This window comes from Danio aesculapii, chromosome 9, assembly GCF_903798145.1.
Source record: "Danio aesculapii chromosome 9, fDanAes4.1, whole genome shotgun sequence".
NCBI classification, from domain to species: Eukaryota; Metazoa; Chordata; class Actinopteri; order Cypriniformes; family Danionidae; genus Danio; species Danio aesculapii.
The window spans coordinates 673,638-689,157 of NC_079443.1; the positions used below are offsets into that span (position 1 = coordinate 673,638).

At 38.7% G+C, this 15,520-nt stretch overlaps 3 protein-coding genes across 3 annotated transcripts in view; 1 reads left to right on the forward strand and 2 right to left on the reverse strand.

The window, feature by feature from the left end:
* Positions 1 to 4,696, reverse strand: part of LOC130234568 (CASP8 and FADD-like apoptosis regulator) — a 5,197-nt gene extending 501 nt beyond the window's left edge. Inside the window, exons 1-4 of the mRNA XM_056464803.1 lie at positions 4,611 to 4,696; positions 1,899 to 2,214; positions 394 to 499; positions 4 to 35 (exon numbers count right to left, since the gene is read on the reverse strand). Coding sequence (XP_056320778.1) covers positions 4 to 35; positions 394 to 499; positions 1,899 to 2,185 — 425 coding nt within the window. The 5' untranslated portion in view covers positions 2,186 to 2,214; positions 4,611 to 4,696. The remainder of the gene's footprint in view (positions 1 to 3; positions 36 to 393; positions 500 to 1,898; positions 2,215 to 4,610) is intronic.
* Positions 4,697 to 7,382: 2,686 nt separating this feature from the next.
* On the reverse strand, positions 7,383 to 8,629 carry LOC130234569 (NADH dehydrogenase [ubiquinone] 1 beta subcomplex subunit 3-like). The gene is made up of 3 exons (XM_056464804.1): positions 8,544 to 8,629; positions 7,782 to 7,920; positions 7,383 to 7,575 (listed from the first exon to the last, which is right to left on the reverse strand). The coding sequence occupies exons 2-3, from the start codon at positions 7,913 to 7,915 to the stop codon at positions 7,383 to 7,385; spliced, it is 327 nt and encodes a 108-aa protein (XP_056320779.1). The 5' UTR covers positions 7,916 to 7,920; positions 8,544 to 8,629.
* Positions 8,630 to 9,731: 1,102 nt separating this feature from the next.
* Positions 9,732 to 15,472, forward strand: LOC130234742 (endoribonuclease YbeY-like). Its single transcript, XM_056465029.1, has 5 exons — positions 9,732 to 10,013; position 11,145; positions 12,595 to 12,725; positions 14,325 to 14,393; positions 15,207 to 15,472. The coding sequence occupies exons 1-5, from the start codon at positions 9,804 to 9,806 to the stop codon at positions 15,285 to 15,287; spliced, it is 492 nt and encodes a 163-aa protein (XP_056321004.1). The 5' UTR covers positions 9,732 to 9,803; the 3' UTR covers positions 15,288 to 15,472.
* Positions 15,473 to 15,520: the final 48 nt, after the last annotated feature.

Below are 15,520 nucleotides of genomic sequence, written 5' to 3' on the forward strand. Positions count from 1 at the left end.
AGCTTCTCCAGATCCACCACGATATCCAGAAAACTCTACAATACAACAATAAAACACTGTTCAGAGCACTGTCCAAAACACAACCAGTTACAACTGTTTAACTTCTTTAAGCGCAACCTTAAAGGCACAGTTCACCCAATTCTGTCATCATTTATGAGTTTCTTTCTTCTGTTGGACACTAAAGAAGATATTTTGAAGAATGTTCAATATCAATAGTTACAGGTTACCAGCATTCTTCAAATTATCTTCTTTAGTGTTCAACAGAAGAAAGAAACTTAAACAGGTTTGGAACCAGTTGAAGGAGAGTAAACAGTGAGTTCATTATTGAGTGAGCGGCCCCTTTAAATAAATAGCTGAACATTCTTTATTCAGGAAACACAAGAGCACAGTTACCTGGACATTCTGCAGCTTGTGTTTTGATAAAGTGTCTCTCAGCAGGAATATCAGAGACTTCAGGTCCTCTGTGTCCATCTCCTCACTAACATCACACATCAGGACTCTGAAGACACAACAAAGCTCTGCATTTTACTAATGAGCCGGAGAAAAAAAACACAAAGACATGATATTCTTAAAAACAAAACAAACAAAAAAAAACACACTTTCTGAGTCGGGGAAATGCCTGTGACAAAATCTGATGCCCCCAGTGAAAAAAACATGTATTAATGGTAAATTCACTATTTTTATTATTAAATTACAAGTAAAATTGGTCATTTGGTCAACTTTCATTCATTTGGTTAATTTGTCAGGTGAAAACTGTCCAAAAATTGACTGGGATACATAAGAGATAAGATAACTACAGTGATTAATCTGTTGTGGTGATTCTACAGTTGCTATGGTAACACAACAACTACACTAATGAATCTGCGGTAATGATTCTACAGTTGCTATGGTAACAACGACTACAGCAATTAATCTGTTGTGATGATTCTACAGTTACTATGGTAACACAACGACTACAGCAATTAATCTGTTGTGATGATTCTACAGTTACTATGGTAACACAACAACTATAGTAATTCATCTGTTGTGGTGATTCTACAGTTGCTATGGTAACACAACGACTACAGTGATTAATCTGTTGTGGTGATTCTACAGTTGCTATGGTAACACAACGACTACAGTAATTCATCTTGTGTGGTGATTCTACAGTTGCTATGGTAACACAACAACAACAATTAATCTGTTGAGGTGATTCTACAGTTGCTATGGTAACACAACGACTACAGTAATTAATCTGTTGTGGTGATTCTACAGTTGCTATGGTAACACAACGACTACAGTAATTAATCTGTTGAGGTGATTCTACAGTTGCTATGGTAACACAACGACTACAGTAATTAATCTGTTGTGATTCTACAGTTGCTATGGTAACAACGACTACAGTAATTAATCTGTTGTGGTGATTCTACAGTTGCTATGGTAACACAACGACTACAGTAATTCATCTTGTGTGGTGATTCTACAGTTGCTATGGTAACACAACAACAACAATTAATCTGTTGAGGTGATTCTACAGTTGCTATGGTAACACAACGACTACAGTAATTAATCTGTTGTGGTGATTCTACAGTTGCTATGGTAACACAACGACTACAGTAATTAATCTGTTGAGGTGATTCTACAGTTGCTATGGTAACACAACGACTACAGTAATTAATCTGTTGTGATTCTACAGTTGCTATGGTAACAACGACTACAGTAATTAATCTGTTGTGGTGATTCTACAGTTGCTATGGTAACACAACGACTACAGTAATTAATCTGTTGTGGTGATTCTACAGTTGCTATGGTAACACAACGACTACAGTAATTAATCTGTTGTGGTGATTTTACAGTTGCTATGGTAACACAACGACTACAGTAATTAATCTGTTGTGGTGATTCTACAGTCGGCTCACCTGTATTCTGGCAGTGTGTGCTGGTTCTTCAGCAGAGTCTCCGCCATGCTCCTGCTGCTCTTCAACACTCGTCTGAGCAGGTCGTAGCGTTTGATCCTCAGCAGGAGCTCCAGCAGAAACACACGCTCGCTCCGGCACAGCAGCGATTGTGTGCAGACTCTGAGCTCTGAGGAGTGTGTGAGCTCTGAGTGTGTGTCCAGAGCGCCGCACAGATAGCAGATCCTCCGACACTCATCAGCACTGAGCTCAGCTAAGATCTGACTGACGGAGTGACACACAGCCGACATCACCAACACTGACCAGAGAACACACTTGGCTGAAATCAAAACCGATATTGTAAACAAAATAATTCACAGTAACCAAATTTGCCAGTAAGACTTTACATTTACAAGCCCTCAGTTAATAAATAATTACAATTCTGCTGTATTTTTACATGACTACTGTAATTATTAATTTGCAGTGTGCTTGTAAATTTACAGGAAACTCAAACTGCTAGTGAGTTCCTGTAGAATTCTACTACTTTATTCAGTTTGTGTGTGGAAATAGTGGTCAGATGCTGTAGAAGAGGACATTTTGTCATGTTATTTTTAAGGAAGTCTCCTCTGCTCACCGAGCCTGCGTTTACTTCTTCAAAAGCACAGTGAAAACAGTCCACTGAATTAAATTGAATATTACTTACAATTCAAAAGAGCTGTTTACTATTTGAATACTAACAGAGAGAGAGAGAGAAAGTAAATAAATAAATAAAAACATGGTGGAAATAAATGCAGAATGTTAAAAATTTCCTTGAGCTTAGTCATTTGATCATCAGGGTCGCCACTGCGGAATGAATCGCCAACTAATCCAGCATATGTTTTACACAGCAGATGCCCTTCCAGCTGCAACCCCGTACTGGGAAACACCCATACTCACTCACTCAGACACTACAGCCAGTTTAGTTCGTCAATTCCTCTATAGCACATGTGTTTGGACTGTGGGGGAAACCGGAGCACTCGGAGGAAACCCACACCAACACGGGGAGAACATGCAAACTCCACACAGAAATGCCAACTGACCCAGCCGAGGCTCGAACTAGAGACCTTCGAACCAGCAACCACTGAGCCAACGTGCTGCCCATGTTAAAATAAGAAAGACCGCAGTGAAGTAAACGCAGAACAGGATCAGGTTCACACAGACAGGACAGTATTAATAACACAACTATGAATGAAACCATTCATAAACAAAATGGCTGCTAAAGGGTTAAATGACATCATCACCATCATTCATAAAACACCGCAATGAGGCAATTTATAAGTAACCCAAACTCAATTTGGAATTTTATCCCAAATTATTTTTTCAAACTGGGTGGTCTCCCTTTTCTACTGATTTGTAACTATAGATTGCTAGGATCCCTTATAAATTATCAAATTTTCATAAGCAAGCTTTACTCGCATGGTCACTGATTTACTAACACTATTTTTCTCCTCATCAATATTTAACTGGAACAATCAGGACATTTTGTATAAAAACAAATCTTTATTATTATATATTATTATTAGTTATTTAATTCAGAAGGTCTTCTTTTAAATTATAAAGAGTTTTTGAGCAAGTTTGGTTTCCCGGTCACTCCAAAAGCATTTTCCATTGTAATGGATGCAATTCCTAAAGCTGTTATAATGCTTTTTAGAGGCAATGGTGGAGCATTCAATGTTTCGTCCGTGCCATTGCACCCCTTGGAAACTTCAGTGGGAAAAATATGTTTATTTATCACAACCTTCCTCATGTAATTACAAAATCAGGTCTCTCTTTCAAAAGGAAACTGTAACAACCCCATATGTGAAGTTTATTTGGATGGAAATATATGACCAGATTCAATAGAAAAAAGGTCTGTCTTTATCTGTAAAATATATAATAACTAACAAAATTAGAGAAATTTCATTTAAACTGTTAGACAAATCTTTTCAGAAATGTCTTGGCTGGGTAAAATCTAAGTCAGATATAGAGACATGCTGCTGTTTCTGTCATATACCCAATGAAACTGCTGGTCATATGTTTTGGAAATGCCCTCATACACAATGCTTTTGGATTGAACTTTCCCTGGTCATTCATCGCAAAATACTACCGGGATTCTTGTTCTCTTTTAAGGATATCCTATTGGGTTTTTTCAATACTCCTGATGATAAAAGCAAGGAATATTTCATTATTAATCTTCTTTTAATCCTTGCTAAATTCCATATACACCGCTGTAAATTCTCTCAACGTACACCTGCTGTTAGAAAAGGAAACTCAACAGTACAGTAGAACTATTGCTTCCTATTAGAACTGTTCACTTATTTTCCTTTTTTAATTTTCTTAACACATAATTTTATGTTATTATTAATTTTTGTTGTTGTCTTTTCTCGTGTATGTGCCTATGTGATGCTACTTCTCTGTAAAACTCATGTACACTCTTTGTAACAAATTTGTGTGATGTTGTTATTTTTACCCTGATATTAATGAAAAATAAATAAATAAATAAACACCTTAATGTGTCAATAAAATCCCCTTCAAGCTTTGTTTTTTTTATGACAGTCAGTTTAACACCATTATCATCACACTCAGATCAGATACACCTCATATTAATACCTGAAAGTGTTTGGCGTGTGGAGTTTGTGAGCGCGTAACGGGTTTAATATGCAGAGCGGCTTTATCTTGACATATCCTGCAGTAAAAGGTTAAATGAGTCGATCTTACCTCCTGTGTGGATCGTGAGAAATGTAGAAATGAGGACTTCGGCATTTTGACCACTGAAGGAGCGCCAGAAATAAGCGGAACGAGTGGGTGACGAAAAGGAAAGCGGAAGTAGCTTAATGAGGAACGTACCACTACGTCATCCCCGCGACTACGGAGATTATGATGAAATTAAATAGAACTAAATTATTCGATAACAATATGAATTGTGAAAGATAGCATATTATTCAATTGTTCGTGTTATTGAGAAAGCTATATATGACAGAGACGATCATCTCGAGTAAGTGTGAAAATGTTTTCACCATCAGACTCGTGTTATGATGATCGCCTAGTGTTTCACTCACTCCTCATGTTGGCGGTAAAGTCCATCCGTTCCTCCTTTACTGGCAGGACAAATCCAAAATAAAACTCTCAGCAGAGAAAAGTCGAATGTGTTTAGATCCGACAAAGCCCACGTGAAAAAATACTATAGGAAACTACAGTCAATACTGCAGTGTTTTTCAACCATGCTATAGTAAAGAACTTGAGTTAATCTGTTGTGGTGATTCAACAATTGCTATGGAAACAAGAACTATAGTAATTAATCTGTTGTGGTGATTCTACAGTTGCTATGGAAACAAGGACTATAGTAATTAATCTGTTGTGGTGATTCTACAGTTGCTATGGAAACAAGAACTATAGTAATTAAACTGTTGTGGTGATTTCTACAGTTGCTATGGAAACAAGAACTATAGTAATTAAACTGTTGTGGTGATTCTACAGTTGCTATGGAAACAAGAACTATAGTAATTAAACTGTTGTGGTGATTCTACAGTTGCTACGGTAACACAATAACTATAGTAATTAATCTGTTGTGGTGATTCTACAGTTGCTATGGTAACACAACAACTATAGTAATTAAACTGTCGTGGTGATTCTACAGTTGCTATGGAAACAACAACAACTATAGTAATTAAACTAGTCACGATTCTACAGTTGCTATGGTAACACAACAACTATAATAAAAACTACTTAAAATTAATTTACAATACAAATGAAACTCATTTAATTCCTAAATTGGAGTCAAACATGACCTTTTAATTTTAATTGAAAAAAACTTTAAAATGTTTTAAACAATAAATGTATCACTCCAATACGTTTTAAATGAATAACACAATTTTCTGAGTAGATGAATATGAATAAACAATTTCTTATTATAATTTTGTTATTATTATATACTTAATATACTATTATTATAATTTATTTCTACAAAAAAAATATATATTATTTTCAAAAAATTGTGTTATGCAAAACATCCGAATAACAAAATAAAACAATTACTTCTCTCAATTTATACCTTATATTTCCATTTTCACTCATTTCTCATTCATTTTTCTCTTAAATGTAATATAATATTCAATATTTTTTCTCAGGGTTTTCTCCTTTAATGTACAGGACAGTAGAGAGTGTTGACAGGAAAGCATGGGGAGCAGAGAGAGGAGAAGGATCGGCAATAAGACCACAAGGCGGGAATCGAACTCGGGTCACCGTGGCCACCGGATTGCATGTGTCGACGCACTAACCACTACACCACTGGCACTACAAAACTATTGACAGGGCTCAACAGTAAGGACTGCCTGATGGCCCGGGGCCAGCGTGCGAGACACTCGGGTCAGTAGACAGCATCGTTACTGGCCCGGTCGGGCTGTCTTGTCACTTTAGTTTAAACACCCATATTGTTGTCGTGGTGTCGTAAACACATATTGTTTTTCGATTCCTCTTATCTTATTGGATGATGTGAGCATGTTATTTTTTCTGTAACCTGATAACATCCAGTACAGCGAAGAGACGGCAACATGACAGCAACATCCAATTATAAAGCTAAAAGAAAATGTCTGTTTCTCACATCTTAAAGCAGACATTTACAACATGATGGAAATAATTGATGTTCTGCAGTTTCCCCTCAGATTAGCAAGTCAGCCACCTTTTGTTTTGCAATGAAATACCTGCATATTTTCCATACTGCTCTTTTTGTTTGGATAACACTTTGAATTTAGCTCATAATACATTTATTAACATTGTTAGAATATGTAATTTCTAGATTCACAGACGTCATTTTTGACACACTATTTAAAATACGTGGCTAAGACAGGCACATATGCGGGTCAGTAGAAAAAATCCTTAGCGTTGAACCCTGATGGACTATATACAGTAATCAGGCAAGTATATTATTATAACTGTAATGAAATGACCTCTTCTGCTTATATGTTCCTGTATCGATAGCTATTTCCATTTAGCAGGAAGACAAGTTAAACACATTCCTCCATTAAAATAAACATTTCCTTTCCTAATCCGTCCCCATGAAACTCAATATTAAATGAGGAAATCCTGAAGACGTCACGGGCAGCATATTTACTTAGATTTGCATCTTTATGAACAGATGAAGGAAAGGAAACATTCAAAGCACCATGTGCTGTTCATTGTTCTCTTCATTTTAGTAAATATTAACTAATGGAAGCTTATTGTAAAGTGTGCAGTGTGAGATTATATTGTAGAGCTATATCTCATCTTATAACTACGCCCACACAGAATCTGCACTCACAGAAATACACAGATTTCTGCAGATTTTAAGTCTATTGAGTTTGAGCCCTCATCGTGGCTCTGAAAGCTTGCCTACGACATCCAACACAATCAGACTGAGGCCTCATCAGATCATTTAATTTATTCTAGAGAGGGAATCAGTGATGAATGTACTTTCTGAATGTATTAGGAGCTCAGGACAGGCTCGTGTGAAGATCAAACCCGCAGCGAACACACAGTCTTTACACACACCGCGCTCAGTGTTTGCTCTTCTTCCGGAGGGAAGAAGGTGTACTCCACCGCCAGAGACCCACAAAACGCTGCGAATCCGTACTTGAAGCCGCGCAGGAACACGTCTTTGAGGGAGATGGGGATGCTGAAGGTGCTCTTGTACCTCCATGCTTCATTCCTGAAACACACACACACACACACACACACACACACACACAAGTACACGCACACACAGACGTTTACTTAGCTAAAATGAAATAGGCATTATACTATGTTTTTATATACAGATAGTTATAGATTTTCAACCCTACACCTACTGCACTGTAGTGTGTGTATATATGCATGTGTGTGTGTGTGTGCGTGTGTGTGTGTGTGTGATCTGACCGAGCCCAGGGGTCTCTCAGTCCTTTGCCAGCCAGTTTCTTCTGCACGACCTCCAGCGGCGTCCCTTCCCACTTCCACTGTCTGTAGTCCGGCAGGGGGGTTTTACCGTGAGCGTGTCCATGATCTCCACCCATATCTGCTGCTCAACACACACACACACACCACAGGAGAAATTACAGCTCACACACACTCCCTGCTGTTCTAATATCACATGAGCTTCATATCAGACGATAAAACCACCAGTGTGATGAAGCTTTAGCAAAAACACCTGAGCAGGTCCAGCGTTACAGATGCAACATTTTTCTGCATTTTGGTCCTGCTTTTATTGTGTAATCTCATATGGTTGAAACTGTTCATTCATTCGTATAGTTTATTTACTTTAATTCGAGAAATTAAGCCTTGTGCTTGTGTCTGGTATATTGGGGCTGAAACTATAACAGGAGCACAGAACTGAACGGGTTTGAAACTGAATGTCGGGGACTAATGACGAGTCAATACACAGTGAGTCACATTACACAGAAGCAACAACCACAAACACAACAGGAGGTTAAAATGTAGACCAAGCATGTGTACTACAGTGGCTAAACTCATAATGTGAGCAGAAGACAAGCAACTGACTAGCGCTTCAGTCTCGCAGATATAAACCAACGAGCTAGTAACTAGCATTAGCTGCTCTCACGGCCACATTAATACACTATTAAAGTGTAAATATTAAAACGGCAGCAAAAGATGTGTTTGTTCGCAGAATGTCGCATTAATTACCTTTTAAAGCAAAGTGACCTCCAGCAGGAATCCACAAGCACTGTCGGAAGCTCCTACATTCAACTTCCGGTTTACATCACGGTCTGATCGAAATAAATAATATTATCATAATAATAATAATAATAATAGATGAGCGTTTATTTTAATAAATACATTTAAATGTTTATTAAGGAAACTCATTAGCCAACGGTTTATAGTTTTTTATTTTCCTCACAGCGGTGTATGCTTGAGTAAAATACTGGTTTGAGGAGGGTGTAGTTCACTTTTTTGTGGATTGTTCATTTTTTTAGGAATGGTGTAAATTCATATAAATTTGAAGCCTGTATTCATAAATTGGATTAATTATATTTTAGGGTGATTCGTTACAATCAGTCCGGGGACTGCAGATGAAAAAAAGCCTTCTGTCTAATTATGTACATTGTATATTTCTCTATTTTTAATGTGTAATTTCTCTGTCAATTGTCAAACAAACCTGAAATAAAATAAACAATAAAACAACTATGAGACTTTTATTTGTCTTTCCCCCGACGTCGTTCACTGTGAAGTCTAGAAGAGATACAGCTGCGGATATTCACATTAATAATGTATAATTTTGTCATACTTTACAACAATTCATATTTTGAATTTACCGAGAGTTATGTTTAGGGTTAGACGTTAATAAAATAATATATAATAGGTAATTTAATGAATAATATAAATAATACTCGGTTTAATTACCGTTTTTACATTACTGTGAGGGTTGTGTTTAGGGTTAGACGTTAATAAAATAATATATAATGGGTAATTTGATGAATAATACTCGGTTTAATTACTGTTTTTACATTACTGTGAGGGTTGTGTTTAGGGTTAGACGTTAATAAAATAATACATTATGGGTAATTTGATGAATAATTCTCGGTTTAATTACTGTTTTTACATTACTGTGAGGGTTGTGTTCATGGTTAGGATGGGTGTAAACATCAACAAAACACAATTTGAGTTATGTCACAATATTCGGTATAATTAGTTTTTGCATTACTGTTACGGTTGAGTAGACGTTAACAAATATAACTTCCGGCCGCGGCTGTATCCCTTCAAGTTCACTTGCTGACGCGCATGCGTAGTGTCACTTTCCGAATCAATGAACAGGGTGAAAGTGAAGATCATGCGAGTGTGTTGGAAATGACCGCTGTTTTCCCGCGTGTCCCCTGTAACGTTAGATGTTCGTCGGTGTTCCCGGTGTGTCGGTCAGCCGTTCCCCCGCCGGTTGTGCGGTCAGTGATGGGTGTTATTGTGCGGAATCTACAGAATGTGGTTCCGGTGAGGCGCGCGCGGCTCCGCAGGGATGTGGAGATCCTCAGACACATCTTCGGCGTGCAAAAGTTCGACATGGGCATCATCTGCGTGGACAACCGCAAGATCCAGCGCATCAACCACACTTACCGGCGGAGGAACCAGCCCACAGACGTGCTGTCCTTCCCCTTCTATGAGGTACACACCGCGGCTGTCAGACTGGAGCAAGAAGAGCCTCTGTGACTACACTTAACATAATACAAATAAACTATACTGTAGTGCTTTACGATAAGTAGGTTACGTGAATTATTCTGTTGTGGTGATGCTACAGTTGCTATGGTAACACAACAACTGTAGTAATTAATCTGTTGTAGTGATCCTACGTCGCTATGGTAACACAACAACTGTAGTAATTAATCTGTTGTAGTGATCCTACAGTCGCTATGGTAACACAACTACAGTAACTGATCTGTAGTGGTAATTCTACAGTTGCTATGGTAACAACACTAGTAATTGATCTGTTACGGTGATTCTACCGTTGCTATTTAATACAACTATAGTAATTAAACTGTTGTGGTGATTCTACAGTTGCTATAATAACAACAACTGTAGTAATTGAACTGTCGTGGTGATTCTACTGTTGCTATGTTAATACAACAACTATAGTAATTAACTGTTGTGGTGATTCTACAGTTGCCATGGTAACACAACTATAGTAACTGATCTGTTGTGGAGATTCTAGTTGCCATGGTAACACAACTATAGTAATTAATTTGTTGTGATGATCCTACAGTCGCTATGGTAACAACAACTATAGTAATTAATCTGTTGTGGAGATTCTACAGTTGCTTATGGTTACACAACAACTACAATAATTCACATGTTGGGTAATTCTACAGTTGCTATGGTAACATGACAACTGTAACTATAAGCAATCGACTAAACACTGCAGTTTTCTACAACTATATGGTACATTCTACTGCGTAGTTATCAAGAATTATTTATAAAATTATCCACGTCGAATCCTACCCCAGTAAATCATCGCAGTAATGTTAAACAGTTAAACCAAATATTCACATTGTTTATTCAATTACCTATTATATTGTATGTTATTATCGTCTACGCCAACCCTCAGAGTGCTGTAAAAATATTAACTATTGTAGTAAGCATCACAATTATGGCATAAGGGCTGGGCGATATGGCGAAAATGTTATCTCGATATTTAGTTTCCATATTGAACGATAACGATATATATTTTCGATAAAAGTTGTTAATGCTTCAACATTTAAGAGGATACCCCAACAATGACTGAACCCACAGAAATTAGAGGGTCCATTAAATGGTGGCCGAGAATTCAGCACTTCTCCAATATCAGCACACTTTTAGATTACCATTGCTGCACATCTCTGCTGTGATTGGCTCTTAGAGCAGTATAGAGTAAAAAAGTCCAGAGCTTATTATTGTTAGACAAATTTTATCGCGATTCGATATAATATAGTTTATGGGCCAGCCCTTCTGCGCCATATTGATGATTCTGCAGCTGTATCCCATCTAGACCACAGTGGGTTTCTTTAAGTGGAGATGTTAACATGACAACTTGAGCAATATAATCAACGACTAAATACTGTAGTTTTCTACAACTCTAGGGTATACTATACTATATATAAATAAAATATAAAAAAATAAAAATAAATAAAAAGCAGCGACTAGCGATTTAGGCTGCGTCCAAAATCGCCTACTACGCAGTAGGTACTGCATTTGAATTTACTACTCTGCCGTTAGAAAAGTATGTTCTATACAGTATGAATGAGAGTAGTTTGAATGGAACTCGGACATACTACGTACGCCATATTGCTATGATCACGTGACCTACCTGTATCAATTGTGTTGCTTCACTCCCATTCATGAATTCTCCTGCGGTGCATCATAGGAAAGCCTCCATCCGATGTGCACTTCTGAATCTCGCCAGAAGTAGTGGGTCATCAGAGTACTGCTCGCATACTGTTTTTCGAATTCTATGAATTTAGACATACTACTCGGCTCGCATACTGTTTTAGCGTACTATATAGTATGGAAGTATACGAATTAGGATGCAGCCACCGATTTTATTTTGCCGTCTCCTCATACTTTTTCTCATTAAATCTTCTGACCAATAAATGATCTCTAGTATCTGACATGCCCACCCCCTTCTTTTCATTGGCTGTTCATTTGATGTGCTTGAGCTCAACCACTCTCACTGGCAGAGCTGATAAACTATTGTATTGACGGTTTTTTCAAAAAAGGGAGGAGCTACTCTATGCTCCGCCCCCTCTCCTTAATAGGGATTACTTTAAACATTGAATTTAAAAAATACACATCAAATGAATATTTTAAAGAGTTTACTCTAATTAAAAGTGCTTGATATTTGGAGTCTGATAACCTAATCTGGATTACATGTAAACCTTTAGGGATGGGCTATCTTATAGTTAGCAAACACCAATAAACATCCAGACTTATGGTAATAAACCACAATCGCTCTCTGCAACAGTCAGTCACACATGTGCAATACTGTTGTATTCATGAGCTTGTTTACAAACAGATTTACAGACATTTACCTCAATTCTCAACATCAGTCGAGTGTAGAGATACAGGGCTTTTTGTCCCTCAGTGAACACATCACTCTTCATGATTGCAATAATTCGGATATATTTTGTGAATATTGTGTCTATATTGGCCATCCCTATGATCCATTACTACCCAGAGCACAGTAAATGACTTGTGTTTGTGTGTCACTGTGAAGACCTGAGGCCAGGAAAAGTGCCATGTGCCCTACAGAGGGACGAGTACAACCTAGGGGACATCTTCTTAGGGGTGGAGTATGTGATGCAGCAGTGTAAAGAGACCAAGCAGGATCTGCACCAGACGCTGACGGTAATAATGATTACACAAATGTGCACATCAGGAATCACAGGGTACATTTAGATTAGGCCAAGCAATTAAATAAAGTAGATTAGATCTGACTTTCATAATATTAATGAGGGTTAAGTGTGGCAAAGTATACAATGTACACTCACCGGCCACTTTATTAGGTATGGCATTTATCACATGGCAGCAGCTCAATGCATGTAGACATGGTCAAGACGATCTGCTGCAGTTCAAAGCGAGCATCAGAATGGGGAAGAAAGGGGATTTAAGTGACTCTGAACGTGGCATGGTTGTTGCTGCCAGACGGGCTGCTCTGAGTATTTCAGAAACTGCTGATCTACTGGGATTTTCACGCACAACCATCTCTAGGGTTTACAGAGAATGGTCTGACACAGAGGAAATATCCAGCGAGCGGCAGTTCTGTGAGCGCAAATGCCTTGTTGATGCCAGAGGAGAATGGCCAGACTGGTTCCAGCTGATAGAAAGGCAACAGTAACTCAAATAAGCACCTCGTTACAAACCGAGGTCTGCAGAAGAGCATCTCTGAAACACACAACACGTCCAACCTTGAGGCGGATGGGCTACAGCAGCAGAAGACCACACGGGTGCCGCTCCTGTCAGCTAAGAACAGGAAACTGAGGCTACAATTCACACAGGCTCACCAGAACTGGACAGTAGAAGATTGGAGAAACGTTGCCTGGTCTGATGAGTCTCCATTTCTGCTGACACATTCGGATGCTTGGCTCACAATTTGGCCTCAACAAATGAAAGCATGGATCCATCCTGCCTTGTATCAGCGGTTTCAGGCTGGTGGTGGTGGTGTAATGGTGTGGGGGAGATTTTCTTTGGGTCCATTAGTACCAATTGAGCATGGTGTCAACACCACAGCCTACCCGAGTATTGTTCTGACCATGTCCATCCTTTATGAGCACAGTGTCTCCATCTTCTGATGGCTACTTCCAGCAGGATAACGCACCATGTCATAAAGCCCCAATCATCTCAGACTGGTTTCTTGAACATGACAATGAGTTCACTGTACTCAAATGTCCTCCACAGTCACCAGAAGCTCAATCCAATAGAGCACTTTTGGGATGTGGTGGAACGGGAGATTGGCATCATGGATGTGCAGCAACAGTGTGATGCTGAGGTCAATTAACAGATTTATGTAAAAAAAAAAAAAAAGTGAATAAAATATTAATCTGATGCATCTTTACAGCAGTTTAATGCAGTGGATGTTTTAATCCCGAACATAACACAAGGAGAGGAGATCTGAACAGTGCACAAGGGTTAATGTAGCTGCAAAACATCTGTGATTGTGTCCTCCAGCATGTTAGCTGGATTGCTCACATGACTGCGTCACATGACTAAAATGATCATCATTAAGAGGCTGTTTTCACATTTATCCACTTTGGACAGTGTTTTCAGAAGATTCTGTTTTAGTTTCCTAAAAGAGTCTCAGTGTGGACGGAAGAACGAAACAGAGAGAGAAATATGCTTTAAACTTATTAGTGTGGACATGACCTGAGTGTGTTCAGTGTTTACAGTCCTGCTGATATACGGGTGTGTGTGTGTGTGTGTGTGTGTGTGTGTGTGTGTGTCCCGCAGGTGGTCACAGCTCACGGCATCTGCCATTTACTGGGATACAGACACGAGACCGAAGAGGAGTGGAACGAGGTATGACAAATTTTAACAAGGCTTGTGGGAAACTAATAAGATCAGGAAAACTAAAAGCAGTGGTTCTTCATTTTAGGGGGGAAACCGTGAACAGGATTCAAGAGAATAAATGTATTGAAAAGCACACCTCATTTGCATTTAAAGCAGCACAATCGGGATCAAAGCCTAAAAGGGTCAATAACAGAGAGCTAGAGAACATCATCTGTGTGTTATTCTCAGCTCAAACACACACTCTAGGAGACAGCAGAGATGCATTTCACATCTTAGGTTACTGTTGATGCATTATTTTAGGTTTTTATTAGGCCAATATCCCTATATATGGTAGCAACTGAAAGCTAAGAATCTCTATTTTCTGATATATGCATCACACAATGCCTCGCTTGCACTGAGTGGTGGTACAGGTCACCTTTATCAGGCTTGTGTCTCCACTGCTGAATGGTTTCCTTGTGGTGGGCATGGTGTTCAACAAATTTGCCGGCGACAATTGTCCCGGAAAGGTCTGTATGTGTGAAAGAGGCTAAAGACCCACGATATCAGAATAAATCAGCTTTATAATAACATTTGCTTGATCAGCCGCACATTGCTAAATCATTGATTGCGCCTTGTTCAATGCATCTACCCAAACACTTCCTCAATCTTCTGTTTGTAAATCATCATTGAATGGCAGTTTAATATATTTAATGCAGCATTTCCAGGTTTGCACATGATCTTATTTCTCGTGTGTGTTTGTGAGCAGTGTGTATCATCCCGTCACAGATCCATCAGCCCAGATACTCACGCAGTGTGAACTCCTACGGTTTCTCTTTTCCACAGATGCAGCGGAAGGAGAGCTACATTCTCCGCGAGTTCAACAGGCTAACAGGCAGTCAGCTGGAGCCGCTCACCAAAAGATAATGCACACACACACACACACACACACACACACACACACACACACACACACACACACACACACACACACACACACACACACTATTAAATGCAGGACATTTTCTGCAGAGATGCACTACTAATGAATGAAATCCACAAAGCAACGCTGGATTTTTCTGTTTTCTAAATAAAGTTTATTTTAAAACGTGTGTAAGGAAGTCAAAGACTGAATACTAAGCAGTTGGGTAGAGCTTATA